We start from the raw sequence: 25520 nt of genomic DNA, 5'->3' as shown, positions 1-25520 counted from the left end.
GAACATGTCAACCAAAGCTATCTGATGAAGAGTTTTTGAGAATAAATTTTTTGACCAAAAATGGCAACAATTGCCCCCAAAAGTAAAAATTGCAGATTTATCATAATTTCAGAAGATCAAATTTAGTTCATCTATAGAAACCTGTATACCAAATTTCAAAGCTGTTAGACAAGTACTTTTTGAGAAACGCATTTTTTGACCAAAAATAGGAAAAATTGCCCCAAAATTCAAATTGCAGATTTCATCATATTTCAATAAATATCATTTAGTTCATCTATGGAAACCTGTATACCAAATTTCAAAGCTATCAGATGAGTAGTTTTGAATATACACATTTTTTGACCAAAAATGGCAAAAATTGCCCCAAAAATACAAAATTACAGATTTCATCAGAAATTCAATATATATTACTTAGCTCATCTGTAGAAACCTGTATACCAAATTTCAAAGCTATCAGACCAGTACTTTTTGAGAAACACATGTTTTGACCAAAAATGGCAAAAATTGCCCCAAAATTACAAAATTGCAGATTTCATCATAATTTCAATAATTATCATTTAGTTCATCTGTAGGAACCTGTACACCAAATTTCAAAGCTATCGAATGAGTAGTTTTGGAAATACACATTTTTTGACCAAAACTGGTAAAAATTGCCCAAAATTACAAAATTGTAGATTTCATCATAATTTCAATAACTATCATTTAGTTAATCTGTAGGAACTGTATACCAAATTTCAAAGCTATCGGATGAGTAGTTTTGGAAATACACATTTTTTGACCAAAAATGGCAAAAATTGCCCCAAAAATACAAAATTACAGATTTCATCAGAAATTCAATACATATTACTTAGTTCATCAATAGAAAGCTGTATACCAAATTTCAAAACTATCAGACCAGTACTTTTTGAGAAATAAATTTTTTGACCAAAAATGGCAAAAATTACCCTAAAAATGCAAATTTGCATATTTTTGCACAATTTGAACAAATCTGAAATAGATCATCCCTAGGGACCTATGTACCAAATATCAAAGCTATCTGACTGACAGTTTTGAAGAAGAAGATTTTTAAGATTTTTTACCAAAAATGAAAAAATTGCCTTAAAAATACAAATATGCAAATTTCACCACAATTTGAAGAAAACTGACTGAAGTCACCCTAAGCAAACTGCATATCAAATTTCAAAGCAATCGGACAAGCGGTTTTAGAGAAGAAGATTTTTTTACCAAAAACACCAAAAAATGCCCAAAAATACAAATATGCAAATTTCACCATGATTTGAACAAACTGAAGTGAGGTCACCTTAAGTCAACTGCATATAAATTTCAAAGCAATTGGACTTGCGGTTTTAGAGGAGAAGGCAATTGTTGACGGACGACGACGGACGACGGCGACGGACGACGGACGACGACGGAAATCAACCTATTTGATAAGCTCCGCGTCGCTGACAGCGGAGCTAAAAAAGGTGGTTACGATTTGTAAAGTTTTCACAGATTGAATATTCCAACCATGATACAAAACGTGTTCAGTATACTGTTCTGTGCTCTGTACCAGTGAAAGAGAGTGCCACTTTAAAAATTGATACACGAATAGGAGAGAGGCCGGGGTAATTTTCATACACACTGGATAACTTCAGCCCAAACACTGGAATTGCAACTTTCATAGAATCAGATTTCCATTGTTGAATATCTCTAGAATTTGGTTTTTTGTGTCATTTTATTGTTTCATGAAACAACTACAAATAAACAAACAAACAAACATTACATCAGGTACACCCACTGGTACATTTGAGTAGTGAAGACGTAGAGCTATTTTGCGTTGATTTGAATCTGTGCATCTCTGAGTTCAGCTGTTAATAATTGGTTGTTTCACATGCAATACATGACACATATGCAAATAAGTTGTACAGCATCCATTATGAAACCCTCCTTAAAGTCATCGGTGAAAACTAAAACGCAAGATTCTACAATTTAAAAAACTTGTCGAGTCAGTTACTTTCCAGTGGCATGCTTACAACAAATATGGCACACCAATGCACAGGTGGAAAGAAATACTACAAATTCTTGATCAAGGCCAAAAATGGATCAAGGCCCTGATGTCAGAATAAAGCACACCTACAGCATGTTCAGTCTGATATTTTTTAACCTTTCATACCCATTTCCGAATATAAAGGTCCCCATTTGCCCTACAAAACAATAGGGTTATTCCAAACTCGGGATGAAGGAGTGGAAGTTCTGAGCACACATGAAAGACTATTTACACAGAGAAGTGATACAACTTGAGAGGCTAGACGTAAGTTTCAAATTCAAAAGCATTATGACATTATAAACACGATTATTTCAGAGAACAATTATTGTTTCATAAATTGAGGAAATATTTCACATTGTGTCTTTCAATATCTTCTTTCCTGGTGTTCAGAAATTTGATTTTCTGTGATAGAAAAGCTTTATAAATAAAAAAGACTGGCAGCATTTCACATGATAATGATTGTTGTGCTTCAGTTTTGTCAATGTTTAGTGTCATAAATACCCAAATTCCAGAAACAGTTACATGATTTCATGGTACAGTAAAGGCCACTCCCATGAAAGCTACTGTTTCTTGGTCAGTCCTCGTAAGACTAGCTTACTATATTTGTGAAGGCACCTGGAAAGATTCAATCAGTGTAGTACCAGTCATCTTTTTGATGGTTAAAGTATTATGAAGAAACGAAATACCGTTTGCAACATGCTTTCTTTTTTTCCCCCTTTGTCAACAATATAGTGAAAGCATTCGTGTGAAGGGCGCCACCACAAGTTACAGTATGTCATACCCTTTTTTTTCTCCCTGGCCAGCTCATCACAAAACTTGACCAAATATAATACTGAAACAGTTTCCTTAAAAAGAGCCTAATTTACAGTGTGTTGTTTATTTCAGAGAAACTGAAAATCTTGTGATAGCAGGCAGATCTACAAATATTTTGTGATAAAAAGGGCTACTGACAAGATTACTTCTATAAAAGAGCAAAATGGCTGACAAACAGACCTTTGGCAAAATTGGGAATCTAAATGGCTCACTCTAGTGAAAAAGTGGAAGTTTTGAAAACAGCAAAGTTTTGTTTTACAAACAAAATGACTAACTGCCACTAGAAAAAATTACAAGACAAAGTAATAAACGGTGGTACAAAGTTGTAAATGATAACAACTAGAACAAGAGCACTGTGCTAGGCCATAATACTGATAGCCTTAAAAAGCCAAGACAATTATTGAATTAGGGACGACAATTTCAGAGTCTAAAAGTACACAGTGTCTCCAGTCATTGCAAACTTTATTATTATGGAACCAACACTTTGTAAACCCTAGTGATCAGCCTTCTTGCCTCATAAAATGATTCCAAGTCATCATAATTTCATGAAAATACTTCAAGCTGACTGGTGAAACACTGTGTATTCTTGCTGAAGAGCTTGCAAATGGTGAGAGGCCAAAGGTTCAAAGTTCACAGTGACATGGATGATAAATTAACATAAATGTGATAGATGTTATGATGATGGTGGGCGGTGAAAATTTATACAATTATTACAATGCAGCAAACTAGCAACAGGATGCAGATTCTGCAACTGTTACAGCCTCTCTCTCTCTCTCTCTCTCTCATACACACACACACACACACACGGGATTTGTCAATCATAACAATATTTACTTCTACTATTCACTATAATGATATGACTTGCAACCACAACTTGCTATATGCTAATGATGTGGTATTGGTAGGTAGTGTGCTGCAACTAGTGAGTGCCACTGATTCAAACCAGTCAGAAACAGCCTGTTGCCAAGCCACCACATTAATATCACTCCAGTGTCTCAGATTCAACCAATCAGAAACAGCCCCAAATCTGTTGCTACGCAACCATGTTGATACACTAGTAAGGTTTTGGCAGTCTACTGAATGTAAATGGCTTTTAACAGGAAAGAAATGTTCTTCCAAAAAAAAGGAAGACTGCCTTTGTGAAAATGTGAAAAAAAGTGTAAACTGGGGTCTTCGAAAATCTATAATTGGATCCTGGGTCATCAAAATCAGTTGGGCTCTTCTGTGTTACCCCTTTAAAGCTGACATTACACTGGGGTACCACTACAGGCACATACCAAATTTGGCGTCGATTGAAACCTGACACAGCGTTTATGCAGATAAAAGGCACTGTTATTGTTTACATTTGAATTTTAGTCAGGGCCAGAATTTACTTGTCAACAATAACAATGCAGTCTACACATGTACAGGCTGAGTTGACAAGCTGAATACTGTGTATCTCAACATGCTGTGGGGAGTAGAACAAGAAAATTATGTTGACATTGAAAAGCCAAATGAGTGTAAAAGATATAAAAAGTTACAGCTAAAGTCCCTTTCGTTGATTTGTAAACCAGATGATAAAATTTACTGTACGCTTAAAAACTTCTTAGGTTGATAAAAGTTAACAAGTTTTAATGACATTGGACTTGATTTGAAAAGGCAGTAAGTACCAGATACTGAAGACCATTGAACTGATCTGACTGAAAAAAGGTTTTGTAGGATGCACACAAACCCTTAAATGTAACAATGAATGATATGATGCTGATGGGAAAAAGTTTATAGAATTCTAAAACTGATGACTCAGAGAGTTTTGAGTAGTGTCGTAAATTAGAGCACACACTGGTTTCAGGCGAGAATATCATTTTCCCATGAATTTTCATTGACAGAAGTACATGTATCTGAAATAGTGATGTGTATTTGATTCAGATATTTCAATTCTTGTAAAAATGTGGGGGAATTTGAAAGGCCAATGTACAAATTTCAGCCCGACTTGAAAACACACAATCCAAATTCACTTTTCACTGAACAAAAACAGAGACACGATACAAACAGGCAACTTTGAAAGAACACTGGTACTTGAGATACAAAAAAATAAATTTTGTACGGTTGAATTAACAATGTGTCCTTAAATATTTTGCTCCACAAAATGGGAGGGTGGCCAGTACAGAAAGGCAGGGGGAGGACCTCAGCCATACCAGGGCACATTGGAGAGGAATAATTGAACAGTGATCATCCAGAGAAAACAAAACAGTACCTGGAGGAGACATATCGGGTGCTATTTCTGCATAGGAACAAAAATATAAATAAATAACAGTTTCTCTAATTTTTTCCCTAATAATTTGGTAAAACGTCTCTTCTAAATCTTGGTGGTAATTTTCTGTCTCTGAAAGCCTGGGGTACCGGCTGTGCTTGATTTGGAGGGTTTTGTTTATTTTTGGAAAGTCCAGGGTCTTCCATGTAATCTTTTATGTAAGTCTCCTCTCCGTTCTTTTCAAATCTGTTCACAAAGAGTCCTTCATTCTCCCGCGCCCGCTTTGTGTTGTCCACAACCAGCTTGTCCGGGGTTCCATAGTTCGGCGGGTTGGCCCGTGGGTCGTAGCCAAGCCTCTGCAGCATGGGGGCGACGTACGGCATGTCGTCCAGCACTTCTTGTGGTATGTGACCGACCCAGCTGGTGAGGGCGTCCAAGTTGATGGGTTTTATTACTTGATCTGTTGATCTTTCAACCCTGAAAAACACAGAAAAAATAAAGTTTTTTTTTAATAATACACTCCTTTTCACCAGAGAAGATCAATCAACGAGTAATTTTGTGACGACTTCCCACTTTTGTCATCACTAAGTTATAGCGCCCTCTACTGACTACAAAAACAATATCTTTCTTTTGACATGAAGTACCGGTCTGTTCCCAGGACTTCCTGACATAATTTGTTCAAAATTCTTAGAGGTAGCTCCAACTTTTTGAACTACATAGCATGACTTTCCCTCTTGTAGTTTAGACACCTAGCAAACAAATTTTTTGCTAATATATCTTTTAAGAAAATATGTTCCTTTATTGTCAAATGGGCTTTTTCTGTGAGAAGTCTGGTTTAAGACAGCACAACACATAACAGTTACAAGGCTAATACACTATTGATATGTAAATGGACTAGTGTTTCATGGAGTTGCGGACTACAGATACATCATCTTTTGGAAATTTGACAAGAGGTAAAAATCATCAAAAGGAAAAAGTCTACAGATGCAACAGTGGTTGTAATGTGATCGAATACCATATTCAACACTGTTATCAATTAGTGAATTACACACAACTACACACAAAGGATCGCAGTGTTCCGTGATACATCCCTGGCACAACCGCATTCTCCACTGGAATAATCACAATTTTCTGCACCGATAGTTTCTCCTCTTAATTTCATTTAGATGAACTGTGGTAAAATAGAGAAACCTCAAAGCTGCGGAGTCAGACAGCGTGTTATCTACATTTCAAATTCCACTTGACTAGTTGCTTAATTACTAGGAAAGCATTTCAGTATTTCACACCGCCATCAATTATTCAGGACTGCCGCTTTTTGTCGAGCGAAAAATTTCATCAGAGTCTGTATTTCTCGGTCACATGGGAGTGCAAGAGGGAGCGATCCGTGACCACTTTTTACTCCATTCCATGACAGTATTACTCCATTCAATGTTCCTGCTGCATTTAAAAAACTGTATTGTTCCATGCCGACTGATTTACTGTGAGGAGCACATCCAGCCACTACAGCACCCAACCTATTAATTATAATAGTCTAGAGGCTGTGTTGCATTTCAGTGGTTAAGGAAGTCATCACCTACAACATCAACTCAACTTAGATAAATTGCCTTCCTCGTCCACATAACAAACATTTGCATAAGAATTGTCCAGTGAAGAAAAGTGTGAGGGGAGGCAGGTGGTGTGAAGATGAATGCCTTTTTGTTAACATCATGAGTTTTTCTAGCTTCCTTGGCAGTTCCTCCCCGGCCCATAATTCATTCTTTAATGACCGTCATCTTTGGAAATTACGAATTCGGATGTGCAGAGTCATTCCGGGGTAAATGCACTTTGATGAAAAAGAGACTCAAACTGAGAAGTAGAGAAAATTTAGCTGCAGCAAAATCTTTTGCGCGCCATCGAAAAACCCCTGCTGGAAAGACTGAGACAGTCACCGGTACCAGTATGTATACCGGTATTCTAGGTTGGTAATATCTCCCCTGCTGTTCTATGTGCCTGATGTCCTCAGTTTTCAGGATTTCACTACTTTGAAATTGTTGAATACGCAAATTAAAGAGATATTTACAGTAGTACAAGCTGATTTTCAATTGCACAGAAATACAGAAGCATGCCTTTGTCATTTACAAAACAAATTGGAATGAAATTGATCACAAATACTACAGCACTTTTTATGGCACAATAAACATCAAAGTTCGGGGCCAAAATGCCTATTGACATTCTCTTTTGATGAGCCGTTTAATGATGGGAAAAGTTCATTTATGTGCTTTTATCACTTTGTCATTAATTCTAAGTCAACACAAAGTACACCAAATCCTTCCCAGTAAATTTTATGGTAATTGCAGCCATCCTACACAGAAGTCATTAAATGCTTGGTGCATTTCCATTCAAGAATGCAAATCTGTCTTTTTGTAACACCTGTGTTTGTTAATTTTGTTGTGGGAATTTACTGATACTATCAGGGTTCAGAACATTTTAAGATGCTATGAGAGAGAGAGACAAAAACAGCATCTGTCACTGTCAGAACTGAAAAGACAAATATATGTAAACAAGGAAAAAACCCAGCTGATCTCAAAAGTAGAAAATCTCAATGTACAGTACATGATCAACATTATTTGAGTTAAAAAGTGATTAACCCTTTCACCACAATGGTTTAGCCCAAACCAATTGTTATCAGCGGTAATTGTGGACCTGTTCACATGGAATCAGGGGTGAACAGGTTGGAGGTGTCTCTCGAGGCAATAAAACAAGTGACTTTACCCATGAAACGATAGACAGTTCTTTTTTCCCCATCTTTTAAACATGAGACTGCGGTGAAACATAAAATTTAAAACGCTTGATATATCAAAAGAGTGATGAGGTGAAGATGTAACATTCAGGGCATTAAATGGACACTAAATTAATAGTTTTTTATCACCTTCTGTTACTGAACAAAACAATGAACTATCTTGTTTGCCTGGATAGTTGAAGCCACCATTGACAACTCCGACTGATCCAACATACTTCAAACCATCCACGAGTGAACGTTGTTATCAATAAAAATGCGGTGACTCTTCAAAGACTATTAACCAGCATTAACATCACCGGGAAATATCATACGTATTCCCTTTATCACCAGAGAGCTGCTGATAAAATGAATGAATGGTGGGAGAAAAAAAAGTTCACTGAAGCGATAGCATTCAGCTTTTTCACAATCACCATGGGAACCAAAGGCGTCAGAACGGGGATTCATGCGATCTGCGGTAGATAAAGGAACTGCACAGATATTATCACTACAAACCACAAGAAAAAATTAGCCAAATTGATCACGCAGAAGTCGGGTGGACTTCCGAGCACCGCTAAAACCACAATTCAAAATTGAAATCCAAGGAAACGAGCCATTGCTTGAATTGAAACCCACATGAATAAAACCGCACTTTCATTGAAATCGGCGTACTGGAAAATGTGAAGTCCTTTAACATTTGACTGATTTTGCTGAATTGTCAGCCAGGTTATAATTCATTAGAAAAATCAACACCTCCTTGTGAAAGTGTTCCCAATCATATTTTTAACCTAATTTTGTTACCTACCTATCCTAAATCAGCAGTCAACGATATATTTTGCATTTTTTTTTCCTCTTGCACTTTTTTTTTTCACGGATTATTGCATCCTCTTCGTCTGCTTACTTTATCAACTAAATACGCTTAATAAATTTTTTCACAATGCTTGCCAAAAATACCACTTGCCAGATTCAGAGTATTACGTTTCAAATTCTAATTTGCTAATCTTATTACCGAGGGAATGAAATTGATGTACATATTCTATTTCTGGTACTCTCTTCTTAACATACGTGTATGGTATAAAATATTGCCAAAGAGCAGAAACTGAATGCTATCATTATTATTAAAATCATCATTGTTACATCTTATCAGTTGTACTGACCATCATCATTAACATTATGAACACTGTTCCACGCTCTTAAATCAAACCCATACATCATATGATTTACTGCTATTTTTACAGATGGAATTCAACACGTCAGACAACCCTGAAATACTTCAAAAATTAATTTGTGAAAGGTAACACGCACCTTACAAAAGAAAGGTTAAACAATTTGTTCAAAAATTCCAAAGGGAAGCTTTAAACAATTCACTATAGTGATAAAGAATAAAAGTCAGGGGTCAAAGGGCAAATTTGGGATTACAGAAACAATTGGCCTAAAATTTAGCAAATATTTGAAATTAATAATGGCTGTCGTTCCCTCTGTCATCTTCATGAAATAAAAGTAGATCTTCAATTTATTTCACCGAAGGCTAGACTGTGAAAACTGCATTAAATTTTACTTTACAGACTTCAAAACAAGTCCACAACTAGCGGCAGAGACGAAAGACACAGTACAATTTGAGTTTCAAAAAAATATTTCCCTTGAGGCGAATTTCACCGCTCATTATCCTTTTTTTCGGTCATGAATGATATCAATCAGGTCACAGCAAAGAATGTCAGACCTTACTGGGATTAGCCCTGCTACAAAGCAACAATCAGAGTTCAATCTTTGCAAACCCACAGGGACATCAGGGTTCACAGCAACAGACATAAAACTGTCAGACTTTATGTGGACAGCACTCAGTACGATTCTACATTCAAACCAGACTATGGCAATCTACTGAAACCCTTGCCATCTGCGGAAGATTTTGAATTGTTTGTTTTCCGATGAAAAACTCTAATCCACTGATGTTCTAAGTTGTGTAAAAAGGCAAAATGCTTGAGTATATTGACATAAGACATTGGTAAAATATTTGCACAGTTATTTAATACTGAACCTTATACTTTACAATTTACATTTTGAAATCAAGTATCGGGATATCATGTCAAGTATAAATCATTAAAAATGAAGAATTTTCTTCCAAATGGAAGCCAAATTCGTCAAATATAACTTTACCGGATTATATTATATGTAAAAATATTGTCATATATGAGAAGTCGAATTCATTCCTTTGTAAAAGTATAAAAAATGTAAAAATCTGCAAATATATTGTTGCTATTCAAAATTACGTATTAACTTTTTAAATGACCCATATATTAATCAGCAAAAGCCATAGTAATTGCAGAGCACACACCTATAGAGGATTGTGTCTGTTAAATATTTGATTGTTTGTTTTTCTCAGAAGTTGAAGTCCCCATTGCTTGCTGAAGGCAGAATTAACCATCCCAATACCCAGAGAAATTGAAACAATATTATTAATAAGTTGATTTGAAAGGCAGATCCCACATCTGGTGATACATTATATTTTGAAATAATTACCGTTTGCTCAAATACTGCAACTCGGAACAATTAAGTCAACGATTCCCAATGGATACAACAGGCAGTTCTATGTTTGTGATTTGCATTGAATGAGCAGCCATTTAAAGAAAATTCTGTGTTTGCCGTCCTTGGATTTTTGAAAAAAACTACCAGCTAGCAAGGCAAAAAAAAACAAACACAAACAAAAAGCACAAGGGTATTAACATAAGTTCTTTTTTATTTCGTTTCATTTGCAAAATAACATTCTTATTTGTAATAGTGTTAACATTGTGTTTGTTTTCTTAATTTTCTCTGAAAACCTACCAGCACACGGACGGCAAACAAAGAATTTTATTTACAGCGCCTTATGCAAAGAAGATGTGTAGGGCACATCCATCATGCGACAACAATGAACGACACATGCAAAATCGTCATGGGAGCTAAACAATTGCTATGAAACCCAGGAAACGCATCCATGTGACGGAAAAAAAATGAAAGAAAAACTGTCTCTAGAAGATGTTCATTATCATTGTACAAAAGATACTCTTGATAAATAGTATGCCTTACAGCTGTAGCTTATTCATACAATTGTGACTGCTTAACTCCACATTCACTGTATCTACAAGGCACCTAAATGTCATCCTTTGGAGGATCTAAGCCTTTAGGGAATCAAAAATCCTCACTCACCGAGTGTAACATGTCCAGTAATTGACAGAGCTGGCATTTCCCCCCTTTGAGGAAACTGAACGACCCTCAGAGTCCCGAGGGCTGCATTCAAAAATTCAAGGAAGGAAAATCTGAACCGTTGATTAAGATTTTTCAAAAGTCAAACTACAAAGGATGTGGAGGGTTGAAACGTTTTTACCATCTGACTTAAAAATAATCCTGTGTTCCTCTATTCACAGTATAGAGGGACTTGTATTTGAGGAATTGACAGTTGAGGAAAGAGTATACCAAGAACAGACAGATACCGTGTAATCACAGACACATGTTGATAGTAAGTCGTGTCCAATTCATTTCCTTTCACTTGCTCACCCCCATTTTCCTGTACACAGGTCCACAATCACCCTTGATAACAATGAAGTTGGTACAATCCATGGTTGTGAAAGGGAAAAATTACAAAAAAAAAATTCCCTGGAGTTCAAAAAAGTACAGATCAAACAAGGTCAAGAAAAATAATGAGCAAATTCACCTGCACGGGGGAACTGATTCCATTCCTAGAGGTTAAGGTAGTATGCACCTCGAAAGTGACAGACTTAAACTTTTGCTCAAACTTTCCCTAGGGAATCTTTCAACTATTCTCTTTTAAAATCAAGGATAAAAATCGGGGCTGACCATGCAAATTTTGGTACTAGAGAAACAAATTATCCAAGATTTACCGATATTAAAATGCAAAATGGCCTCCATTCCTGTGTTAACCCAATGGAGAAAAATAAAATTTTCGAATTTCGAAAAACTTGCTGGTAAAAAGCTTTCTTACACCAAGCGCTTTAAAATGAACCCCCATGAGTGGTATATCAGAAAAAAATTGTAAAAGTTTGAGAGTCCAAATATCTGTCCCTGAAGCACGTTCTACCTTAACACACTAGAATTGACACAGGGGTTTTGACAGGAAACTCCAAGTTAAAGTCACCAATGGAGGAGACCGACACTCAATAATTTGAAAGCTCCACATAGCTAAACAAGTCATTGACAATGACATAGTCCCCACTTGTAATAGGAGTATTAGTCTTGATGGGGCAGGAAAATGTGGTCATTAAAAAGTATCACTGGAGTGTATATGTTCAGATCTATGGACACATAGGTCTATGTCATTGTTCCCAATTTGAAACAAGAGGCATGTCTAAGTTATGGTTCTAAATCGGGAAAAAAGATCAGACCTCTAGCTGTGGCGTCATAAGGTGTCCCACCATACCAAATATGAAGAGTGTAGCACTTGTGGTTCCTGAGTTATGCACAAATATGTATATTTGAGGCCAAAGGTCACCAAGGTCACCTGACATTTTGTCCAAAAAATTGTATTGCTAAGTTATCCCTACTTACCAAAAATCAGACCTCTGGCTCTATTGGCTCGCTCAAAATTAGATATGCACATAATTAATTAGGAACAATATGTGGCGTCATAAGGTGTCCCATAATAACAAATATGAAGGGTGTAGCATTAGTGGTTCCTGAGTTATGGACAATCTGTATATTTGAGGTCAAAGGTCACCAAGGTCACGTGACATTTTGTCAAAAAATTGTATTGCTAAGTTATCCCTACATACCAAAAATCAGATCTCTAGCTCTATTGGCTCGCTCAAAATTAGATATGCACATAATTAATTCGGAACAATATGTGGCGTCATAAGGTGTCCCATAATAACAAATATGAAGGGTGTGAGCATTAGTGGTTCCTGAGTTATGGACAAATCTGTATATTTGAGGTCAAAGGTCACCAAGGTCACGTGACATTTTGTCAAAAAAATTGTATTGCTAAGTTATCCCTACATACCAAAAATCAGACCTCTGGCTCTATTGGCTCGCTCAAAATTAGATATGCACATAATTAATGAGGAACAATATGTGGCGTCATAAGGTGTCCCATCATACCAAATATGAAGGGTGTAGCATTAGTGGTTACTGAGTTATGGACAAATCTGTATATTTGAGGTCAAAGGTCACCAAGGTCACATGACATTTTGTCAAAAAAATTGTATTGATAAGTTATCCATATATACCAAAAATCAGACCTCTAGCTCTATTGGCTCGCTCAAAATTAGATATGCACATATTAATGGGGTACAATATGTGGCGTCATAGGGTGTCCCATCATACCATATATGAAAGGTTTAGCACTTGTGGTTACTGAGTTATGGACAAATATGTATATTTGAGGTCAAAGGTCACCAAGGTCACGTGACATTTTGTCAAAGTGTCTGAGATATCTGCGTGAACGGATGGACTCACATGGATGGACTCACGGACTGACATGACCCAATCTATGAGCCCCCTATTTATCTGTGGGGACTAAAAACTGTGTCACTGCATCCTTTTTGCAATATGAATACGATGAGAAACTAAATTTTTATTTTTCTTGGTCTTATACATGGGAGTCTATGGACTGCCTTATACCGGTACATGGGAGTCTATGGACTGCCTTATACATGGGAGTCTATGGAGGTGAAAACTAAAAAGTCCTCTAACACAGCCAAATTTGATTGCATTGTGAAACAAATCGACGTGCATCTGTATGAGGTAGGGTACTAACCTTGTACCAAGTTTGAACAAAATCGCTCCAGGCGTCTCTGAGATATCTGCGTGAACGGACGGAAGGACAGACGTACGGACATGACCAAACTATAAGTCCCCCCCCGGACGGTGTCCGTGGGAACTAATAACAAAGCTGAAAGTTATTTATGTGAAATACCTGGGATACTCCGATAACACTTGTAAACCAGGTCTGACCCTTATTATGCCACAGCCTACAATTCAATTTCCAAGAAATTACAGTTGCCTGACAGCGTGTAAGATCTCATTGTGATCCTCATCAAAAAGAGTAAATTTCAATTTGCGCTTTTTTCTAATTAGGACAATGACTGATAACACTCAGGAAATTAAAACTGTTTCGCATCAGTATAACGAGTAACCTGCAACACACTGATCAATTCCCTGAACCTGTTTGGCCTGTCTAAGTTACCTTTCTACGTCATTTTCACCCAAACTTGAACCAAATGCTCATAAATTTCTGCATTGCATCTAACAGTATGCCCCTGACCTTATTGATCTGATTAAAAACTGCTAGCTATAAATGCTCATTATTTAAAATGACTGACATTTAAAAGACAAGATAACACGTTGGACATATACCAATGTTGTACAAGACTGGAGATAGATTTCCCGTCTCTGAGAAAGTAATGGCATGAAAAATAATATGTTCTTATCCTTCTGATCCTCTGGAAAATTTTTTTGGTTTTCCATTGTCGATCAAAACTCAAGTTTGACAATAACAATAATTCAATATAAGTTTTAAGGCTTTCAGTGAAATGTAAGTGTTCAGTGATAGTGCTTGTACCAATACACCTATCAGTATGTGAGTGGATATGTTCATATTTTCCAGTGAGATTTGACAGCCTTAATGTCATCCTAGATTGATACTGCTATATCCAATACAATTAAACACTAATATTTCAGAATGATTCACATTAAAATCGGCCAATTTCCTACCGGTATGATCAGAACCTCATTCATTCAGTAGCGGGACTGAATATACCGGTAGCTTAAAGCTATGTTATGAAGATGATATTAATATTGAACGGCGTTTGTGGGTAGATAGGTAATCAATAACAGCATTAACCGAGTCCTGTGTAAGTAGCAACCTTTGAACATTCCTACATTTTTGAAGCCCCGTTTATACGTGTTGAAGTCCTGCGGTGTTGAAAGCCTAATGCAAAACATCATGATGTCAATGTAGAAATGATACCGTTGGACTGGCCATGTACTGCTGTATAGTTATCAAAATGTTGAGTCATGTAGGTGAAACCAATATTCAATCTGATCATTATATGCTTGTATTAAGGTAGAATGCACCTCCAAGACAGATGTTTATTTTGATTTTTACTATATTTTTCTGGTCAACCACTTGTCTGGACTCATTTTGAAACTTGTGGACGTACCTCAATGAAGTTTCATTGTCACATAGTTGTAAAATCGAAAATTTAATTTTTCCCATGGAGGCAAAATAGGTATGGCGGCCATTTTGAATTTTGAGTGTTGGTAATAAAGTGACAGGTAATTTGTTTTTCTAGTGTCAAACTTTGCATGGTGATTCCAGATTTTTTTTGAACATTTTTGATATTGACAAATAATGTTTATTAAGTTTCCTCAAAGAAAATGTGAGCAGAAGTTTAAAAAAAAGTCTGCCGGTTTTGAGACATGTATGATTCTACCTTGATGATGATGTACCGGTATGCACGCAGGAATTTCATACTGCGCCTTTCTTGAAATGCTATGATGTGAATGTACCGACCGGTACAAGTCGCATGGTTGGATTACGGTAGTTAAGAACATCTGACTGCTCTAATGATAAAGTTACTAAAAAATGTTCATCTAGTATTAAAATAAATTGAATCATGTGTAGCAAAGTCAAAATAATGCCCTTAAGCCTAGAAGAGTGCTTTTTACAGTTTTCTACACCGACGAAAGTGATAAGAAGGCGACCAATTCCCATTCTTGATTATGCACAATAAGTCAACATAGGAATAGGAAACAGAGTGCGACTTCCTTGTGTTCTTAGCAACAACTCTTCCCTTTCCACGGACTCATCAACAAGTACAGCAGAATCGCCTCAAGAATCTACGATCAATACACCACAAAGCTCAACGTCACTACGATCTTGTTTGCAGTTGCCATGGTAACCACTCAAAATAATCACGAGAAATGAGAGGAAAAATACTTCTCACTAAACATGCAAAACCTTCTTTCCTGCTATGACACTGCTGAAAACAACATGTGTAATCTGTGATCAGCGTAACAAAATCTTCCATAAAGATGTGAAGGGGCTTTTCTATGGAGATAGTGACGCGTCTCTCGAATCTCTCCTGGGGAGGATGTTTCATCACGTCACGATAGCACGCACCATTCAGTTGTTGTTTTTTTGTGACATTTCTTTTTCAGCTGAGAGGTGTGTGATCGAGAGAATCATCCTGTAAGACACCTACTTCAAACAGGAAGTAAATTCAAGGGGGCTCTCAACCTCCCTCCGACAGCTATTTTGATTTCCGCTCTTGACAAAAGGGAATGATAATTAATATTCGTGTAGACTTCCATTTGGCAAATTACGGCAGCATTTGAGAAGATCAAAAGAGAAGCACATGCAACAGGAATAATCAAATGAATTAATAATTCTAATTGATCAATTTCATGAAACCTATGGAAAAAATATATCACGTAAATTAAAAGACATTCCACCTGATCATTAACGTATCTACAATTCTCTAATTTTTGTCAATATCTACTTTCTGTTCAATATTCAGATCTACTGGTAGTTCAAAGTATATATCATTTGTTTTTACATTTTCAACCTTTTGAATGAATTTCCCTGTATGCTTGTTACAATGTTACTAACCCTCTAAGGAGGAGAACTAGTTTCTATAGATACAGCATTGTTGTCAGGTAAATTGAAAGCCTGTCAGAACCTCAATATTTCCTGTTCACTAAATGCAAAGTCATAAACCATTGTGTAAATTTTCTCAATTGTATTGAATAATAATTCTGGATGCATGCAGCTGAAGCAAATAAAAACAATCCCTGTGTTGAGAGAGTGTTAAATGTACCAACTACCCTGGCAGCTGCAGTCAAAGTCCAAGTTCATAACCAATACACACTAAAGTGACTCAACATGACGAAAGTTACAGACTGAGTTAACATTAGAAGTTTGATCATACTGTCACCCCATCATTGTGCCTCATACATACATGTATCAAATCCAAAACCGTTGGATGAATTTTACTCATATTTTCTGCCAAAGAAAAGCGATCATTGTATGATTGTTCAATGGTACGTGATTAAGTCTGGCACTAAATAGGAATAACAAGAAGTGGATGACAGCAGTTCACTACCAGTAGCTCTTGTACAGAAAATATATATAACAGAACTGCTATGAAAGTATTGTCTACAAAAAAGGTAAAGCTGAGATACTGTCTCCACCTGTGTGTTTACAAATCATTAGATGGCAAGGTTGCAGAATGATAAGTGCAGCTTAAGATGAAAATTGACTGATCAACAAAAATGTGGGACTTCACCAATATGTTGCTCAACAGCGCTCCTTTGCGGGAGAAACAGAAACCACAATCTATTGATTACATTCAACATCATTCAGTCATTTGGAACAGTTTTTATCTCAGCACTCAGATAAACATCAGAAGTAATCCACTTTTCAGTCACACTGTGGAAGATACTACTGCGTCCCACGCGAGCTTTCAAGTAGAAATCTCTAAATTTTTGATAAATTGATCAAATTTCATCACAAACTAGATCAACAAGCACTCTGCTTATCGCTTTGACACAGAGAGAGTTTGCCAAAACAAGCAATTAATAAGTTATCAGACTTCACATTCCCGCAAAGCTCTTGAAATAAAAATAATTGAACGATAGGGGTATTTTTCCAATTAATTATTTATGCTAATCAAGTAATTACCAGTAAAGATGGAAAGCCACGACAAAATTGGCAAGCTACTATAATTTTACAGACTTAATTTTTCTTAATTATATCATATTGAAATGTCACATTAATTTTCAAATGCAGGATACTTGTAATGAAATACAAACAAATTTATACTAGTCACTGTTCTGGAATCTTTGAGGATAATCTGAATATGTTGTCAAAGTCTTTGTCAATGCTTTTAACTGTTTGCAACAGGGGTGTCAGTATACGGCAGCCATATTGGCTCAGGTCACCAAATAAATCCATCAGTAGAGTACCGTAGATTAACATTAGTATGCTTATTATACTGGTACTTGTTGTGTGTACCTAGTTTTGAAGTTTTGGAATGACAGCAGTAATGTTCATGGCGTGTAAAACTGATGATTCAAACATTACAAATTATGCAAATTATTAATTATTGTTAAAAACATAATGTATCAAATTTGTCAGTCACATCAAAGTCTGGGGATTGGTTTATCTGTACGACATATATAAATTTGCGAATTTTTTACAAATAGCCACACATTGTATGCTGTAATGTGTATTATCCTAGTAAAAAGTTCAGAAATTTCTCAAACTTTTGTCGGCAGACAGACAGCTGCGGTGAGCAAAAAGAGGCACAAGTGGTCCCTGTTCCATACTTTTGAATGGCAGCGACTAAATTGTACAAACTACGTGCACCGATGTACCGATCAACAATAAGGTTGGTGATTGCGTGTGTGAGTCACCTGAAGTACAGATTTGACATTTCCATTTCCCTCCCGCGGGGAAAAATACCTGGTACTTTGCAGCCTGACAATCCTGAAGGGCTTTGTGATGGTCATGATGCATTTGCCTTGTCTAGTTTTCATCCCTAACTAGTCAATTCAAGACCATCGCTCAAAGTTCTTTTTTCTTTTTTTTTTTTTTTTTTTCTTCCGCTGATTGATGAATGGTTAATGGCATCGCTCACGGCAGCACAATTAGACGTTCAACCTTTCTGAATGATAACGGAGATTCAACTTTGCTCATTCTAACTTGGTGATGAACACTCGTATCAGTAATCAAGACAAAAAGATTAAAATATAATAATGCATCCAGAATACGTAGTCTAACAGGTTAAAGGATAAACAATTATCTTCAACATAATCTTGACCAATGAATCTGAAGATTTTCCAAAATAATTAACCCAAATTCTGCAAGTTGTGCTGTTTACGACTAGGTAAAGGCCAGATTTGTGTTCCAACATTGATTCATTGATGGCCTTGGCTTTTAGGTAGTTATTGGCAGAAAGAGCTAAATATTGACCAAAATGATCAGTACAATATAATGTATATCTATTCCAGGTTTTTAGTATCAATATTCGAAAATTGAAAAATTCAAAAAACGCGATTTTAGAATGATGAAACATTTTCCTGTACCTTCAATAACATCTCTTTGTAACGGGATCATTGTACAAACAAACTAAATCTTCAAAAAAGTTCCATGATCTCAACACACCCCTCATCATCTGATGTTATATGTAGAAGACGAACTCAGTAATTGAAACCAGCCTGACTGTTTTTGCTGTTGGCTAGGTACTTCTACTTGTCCTATGAGAACATTACGCTACGTGCAGAGCAATCCTTTGAGGATGGTGAAATTTTCTCTTCTTCAGATGAATTTTTTACGCCATGGGTGAGTTACATCACCATGACACTGGGGTTGAAATACAGCAAAACACACTGCCACATTACCAAAACACCATGCAGACGGAACCTCATTGACAACAACTTGCAGACTACTTTCCCCTGGACTTTCAGACGCCGTTTCTCTCTCTTCCAGTTTTTAACTTTGATAATCAAATATCAGGCTGATCAGAGTGCAGAGATAACAACCTCATTTCTGAGAAATTTGACCAGAAATGCGGTTACGTTTGCTACGGGAGATTGGTGCCGTATCAGTTTACTAAAAAGGTAGACATGGTTGGGTTTTTTTTTCAACACAACATAATCATGTATGGACAGCGGATAACCATCAAGGAATTTGCGAAAAATGTAAATCGATGCATCTCAGAATCCACACTAATTTGTGAAGATGCTCAGACCGCCATCAAAGCAGACCACACAAGTATTGGATGACTAGCTTCATCTGTCTTTCTTTTCTACAGAAAAAGGTTATCAAAGGTATCATAAAGAATGTATCTGTATACCTGTGCATACAATTGTACTATACGTAGTGATCACAGGAAACCCTCTTCGAACAAAGCCGGATGGATTATCTCACTGATTATAGAATTGATACTTAAGGCATTACATCAGACTCATTCTTTCTCATTATGCATGTCACACAAAGAAAAAATTCTTTTGGCACATTTTCCCTTGTAGATGGTTGACGTTAACTCTTTCTTCTGTGCAATGATACACCAGTATCACTGGTCCAGGGCAAAAAATAGAAAGACACCATTTTCAAAATTTACAATGAGCACAATGTTGCTACGACAATGGCACATGAACAAACTGAATGTTACAATGTAGGGTATGATAGCTTCTAGATGACCGGTGAAATTACTCACATCATCACAACAAAATTTCAGGAAAAAGTTCATACCGGTACATGCCCTGTATACTGTACATGCACCTACTGCCCTCACAATAATTTACACATCCAATGCTGGCAGAAAATATTAACCGCTCCTTCTCAGAGATGAATTCAAGAAAGTTTGCAGCCGCCATCATACAGTATTTACACATGATACTTTTGCTCAGAAAGCCACTTTTATTGGCTATATGCCTTTTTTCCATTTCACTTGTGTGCAATGGGGCAGTGATAAAGACTAACAATGTACGGAATGATGCAGACATGCTCTGAACACCTGAAAGTACTGGTACTCCACACTGACTCATACAAACAGACAGATATGACAGAAACCGCAAGGATCAGCTTCTTGAATTGTTGAAAATTCACAGACTCAAGGGATATTAAATTGTTATGAGTCAAATACCAATGTTTTGTATAACTTTCCCTTTACAAGTACGGTAGTTACAAATTCTAGAAAAAAACCAGTGGCATCAGTAATTTAATGTGAGAAGTCACGGTACTGGTAGTTATGCAAACACAAATCATAAACCAGGGTTGCTAAGGAACACAAAGCATTGGTGTATAAAAGCAATTTCACTTAAAGTAATGTACCATACTGGTACATGTAATCTAATGATAATTTTTCTATGGAGTCCTGTCCACTACACGATATTCAGAAATTTGTGGAAAAAGCAGGAAAAAAGCTGTTATTTGGGATTGTACACACCTATTGATAAAACACTGGTAGGAAGCTTGTTGCCACATGTGGGGCAGGATGTGCTTACTATTTTCAAAACACCAGACATCACTTCTTGGTCTTCTGGCCAGAGGTCCATATACCGGTATCTTTCTTTCATGAATATGACTTTGTTTGTGTACCGTCTATTTACTGTCTGTTCTGTGCTGTTTTGTGTCTATGTTTACAACTATTGTCTTACAAATTCTGACCTACTGTCATTGGATTATGGATTGGTATGATTGCAATTATAATACATTGCAACTGTCTTCTCTGAAGAACTTTTTATACCGGTATTAATTAAGGCATAAACTCCATACAGTGTGAAACAGCAAAGTCCAACATTAAGCTATGATTGCTAGGTACATTGACATTACACTATTACTAGGTACATGTATATGATCTATAGTGATTTTATCAAATGGTCTTGTTCTTTGTTGTAGGCTGCAGAGCCAATTATTAAAAAAGTCACAATAAAAAAATTTGGAAGAGATTGAAAGATGAAACATTGTTTCAGAGGCCACTGACAGGGCAAGATAAAATCTTAACTTGCAAAACTAATAATCATCAGTATTTGTTTAGTTTTACAAATCTGTAACAAATACCGGTATGTCATTATCAGCATATTGTACGATACGTACAGCTGGTCATCCAAAATAAACACCATTCACATTAGGTAGCGGTCAGTGTTGAAAGAGCTGCATCTACTATCCTGCCCAGATGGTATATGGAACACATAGAAGAGTCTTTTTGCTATTATTCCTAATAACCTAACAGAATTGAATATATACCGGCACATATTATACCGGTATACAAGAGCTTGTTTGTAAATGGCACACACACACCTATTTTCATATCTTCAGAAATTCTAAAAGTTTGGGTCTTTTGTCATTTAAGGCTACCCTTCAAAATTTTATTACAAAACCAACCATACATACCGTACAAGGGCTGTTAATGGATATTCTGTATCTAGACCTTTTGTTAACAAGCTATACCGGTAAATAGCTTGGTTGTATTCATACTAGTATGAAAGTCTGCAAAAAAACCTCAACACTGATTTTTAGAGGGCCAGTAGCTGTATCTTTTGATGATTTTTGTCACTATCTTTTTTAATGTCAACCACAGTTCCTTGTTCCACTCCCCAAAGCATACCGGTATTAAGATACACAGTGCTCAGTTTCTCATCTCAGCCTGTACATGTGTAGACTACATTACCGGTATTGTTGTTTACAAGCGAATTTTGATCTGGACTAGAAATAAATTGTACATCATGTATTGGTGAAGACATGGTGATGACACAAAGCTAAATACTAGGTGTTTCAACATGTTGTGAAGAGTAGAACAAGAACTTAAAATGTCATCAAAAGTTACAGTCACTGGGCCTTTAATTTCCTGAATCAACTGAGCGTGCTACTCCATTTGAGCATTAACAGACTGACTTCCTGTAAGAGTGAATTTGCTCGGCTGAAAGCTCTGTCATCAGTCTTTACCGTACTTCCTGTCAGTGCAGATTTTGCTCTCAACCTGACACAATACATCTGTCACTGTTGTTATACCTTCAGGGCACTGCTGCACATTTCGGCAGCAAATGGAAGGTAACTGTTTAACATGGGAAGACCGAAAAGATCACGGGTCGTACTTATGTGAGCAGTTTGTCTAACTGACGCTGGCCTTGGGAAAAGATGAACAACAACAATATGTTCCTTTTGATACAGATCCTATCGTTATATACCGGTATGACACTGAAAATCTCAGATACATTTTTTGCCAAAGAATCTGAGAGGCAATTGGAAGTAGCATGTTTGCCTTGAGACAGAAAAGATTGATTTTTTCTATAGCTTCATTCAAACTTTTCGTTTGATACAGTAGTACCGGTACGTGCTTGTATGGTACCCGGTAAATTCGGCTTGCTCTTCTGGATATCTCCATAATGCTTGTTTCAGTCATATACAGCTCACAGTCAGCTTGAAAAACTAGCATTGTGTTGAATACAACACGGGGTATGTGCGTTGTAATATGGTACTTGATGGATATGCTGATTTTAATGAGAATACAAGTACCAGTATACAAAACCCTTCTTGGAAAATGTTTAAAATCAGCCCTTATAATACCCTACAACAGTATCTGCACTTCAATCTAATTGAAAAGGAGTTACGCTACAGTTTGCAAAATCTTCTACATTTTACAAGGACTTGATTTCCTGTCACATGTGAGTAACAGTGACGGCAGTAGGGATTTAGGGTATTATCCTGACTGCCCTTGAAAACTGATGGCAGTTTTACCAGTCATCTGGATTTGATGGGGGCCTGTCTCCTACATTTCCGTTTGTTTGCTCTTTACAGGTTCAGAAAATGCTCATACCAAACATGGATTTCAATCAAAGCATGTTTATGACAATCAAATCTTCAGAGAAGGACATCTAGACCTCATTGACAAACACTGAAAGGTGATGTCAGGTGTTTCAAAAAGAGTGAGCACCACTGGGTGTCACTGCAAAGTTCTCAAGATGCTGGTGTTCTTTTACCGGTATAACTTCACTTGCCCTTAGAAATACTATTGGACAAGTCACCATTGATACCACAGTCCCCAAATAGTCAAATTGTGTGTTTGTTGGTTGGTCAGATGTAAATGACCAACAGTACCATCGTCATCACCTGACATCACCTTTCATATATATATATATATATTATATATATATATATATATATATATATATATATATATATATATATATATATATATATATATATATATATATATATATATATATATATATATATACACACCGTATATATCGTATATACCGTAATATATATATATATATATATATATATATATATATATATATATATATATATATATATATATATATATATATATATATATATATATATCTCACAGGTAAGTTAAAGAGGGTTGAGCAATTCACAGGCCTCTTCTGACAAGTAGCTTTAGCAATAAGTGAATATCCCTTATTAAATTTGTAAAATTTACTGGAAAATTGGTGTTTATTCTGTTTGTGTGGTGAACTGATCTGATATTATCCTCAAATGTTCATTTTATTAATCCAATGCATGAGTTGCACTTGGCTGGCCCAAATGTTATGATGATTTAGTTAATCAGTTGATGACTTGACAGCTGTGGAACTGAGATTGGAACTTAGACACATGTTAGCAGAGTCTGTATTCACCGTAAGGTGTATCTTGCCATCTGGCATTCTTGTAGATCCAAATCCCTTATCACTGTTTGGGTTTCCCCACTGAAATATTTGCTAAAGTTGGTCCACTAATGTCAAAATAACCTCAACCAGATATGGATTTGTGTTCAGATTCAGGAAGTTTCATTATCAAATTCTGATTCTCCATTATATTGGCTCATATCATAATTTTTGTTCCCATGGATATGTATAAGTCATAATGTATTATCCTTGTGCCAAGCTTCAAAAGTATCAAATCAGCATGGCATGTCAGAGTAATACCGAGGATACCTCTTGACATGAACAATTCACAATAAAACGGTTTCCTGGCAGCCATATTGTATCATATCCGGGTATCTTTAAATGATTTGGTGTGCATGTGTAAATCATGGTGTTGTCGTTTTGCCAATTTTGAATGAAATTGGTCCAGGTACATCTGCATTAAATGCCTTTGACATGAAGAAAATGGAAACAAAATGGCTGCCAGACGGCAAAAATCGATTACATAAAGTCAATCAAATGCATACCGGTATGTATACCACAGTGTATTATCCTACAACACAGTTTAACAGAAATCATCTCTGGCTTGTCCGATATATCTGTATGTACTCATGCGCGGAGCCCGACTAGAATCAACAATTTTTTTCCTTACTAACAGCAGTAGTTTTTTGTTGTTGATCAAAGTTCAATGCACTCAAAATGCTTCTTTTTATTTGACAGTCACTTTTAACACATGCCGCACATATGAAACGATTCAAATTTGACATTTAGTGTTGAGAGTCTAACAATTTACCAAATCTGTTAAAGATGACACATGAAAGGAACTATAAATGTTTCCAAAGCTGGATACAGCTGGCCTACATCTACAAGTACAGATAGACAGAGGCAGAAACTTAAGACATCTGGCCCAGCTTTACCACTGTTCCATTACATGCATGCAGGTATGTGATATAGCAACTATAGCAAAATAGCTCAATACCATGTTATTTACATTACGTATTCCATCATATTATTTTGAAAAAGCCATTTTTACTGCTATTTGTTCGCGATTTTTTATGATAGTGTAGGAATAACCAGAAATTCCCCAGTAAAGTCACACAGCTTCAGTGTACATAAACTGCAAGCAATTCCATCTCATAAAAGAAAAACTTTCCATCGATTGTATTCTGTAACAGGATTCAGTACACATTTACGTGTAGCGTACGGTACTTCGATGAACCAGTAACACATCACATCTGGATCAATCAAAGCGTTTCAGGAAGATCATATTTCCAAAATTGGCCAATTTACTTCATCGTTTATGTCATTTATAAAAGACAGAATGGTCATATAGTTACAGCTGCTAGGATTGTGTAGGATGTGTTAAATGTCAAACTACCCGAGCACCGAAGCAAACTTGATCAGTGCATTTGAAATACATGTTATGGATGGGGTCAGTGGAAGAATGAGGCACTTAATGACTTTTGTAACACCGTCGATTATCAAACTCGTTTAAACATCACTACGATGACGATGTCAATAAATTGGACTGTTTACAATGATAGCGC

General features: G+C 36.3%; 1 protein-coding gene across 1 annotated transcript in view; it reads right to left on the bottom strand.

Moving 5' to 3' along the window:
- Positions 1 to 1676: 1676 nt before the first annotated feature.
- The window catches only part of LOC139145398 (protein-tyrosine sulfotransferase 1-like), a 100018-nt gene continuing 76174 nt past the window's right edge, over positions 1677 to 25520 (bottom strand). Inside the window, exon 3 of the mRNA XM_070716541.1 lies at positions 1677 to 5546. Coding sequence (XP_070572642.1) covers positions 5150 to 5546 — 397 coding nt within the window. The 3' untranslated portion in view covers positions 1677 to 5149. The remainder of the gene's footprint in view (positions 5547 to 25520) is intronic.

Source organism: Ptychodera flava, chromosome 12 (genome assembly GCF_041260155.1).
Source record: "Ptychodera flava strain L36383 chromosome 12, AS_Pfla_20210202, whole genome shotgun sequence".
Classification (NCBI taxonomy): Eukaryota; Metazoa; Hemichordata; class Enteropneusta; family Ptychoderidae; genus Ptychodera; species Ptychodera flava.
This window is presented reverse-complemented; position numbering and strand designations above follow the sequence as displayed.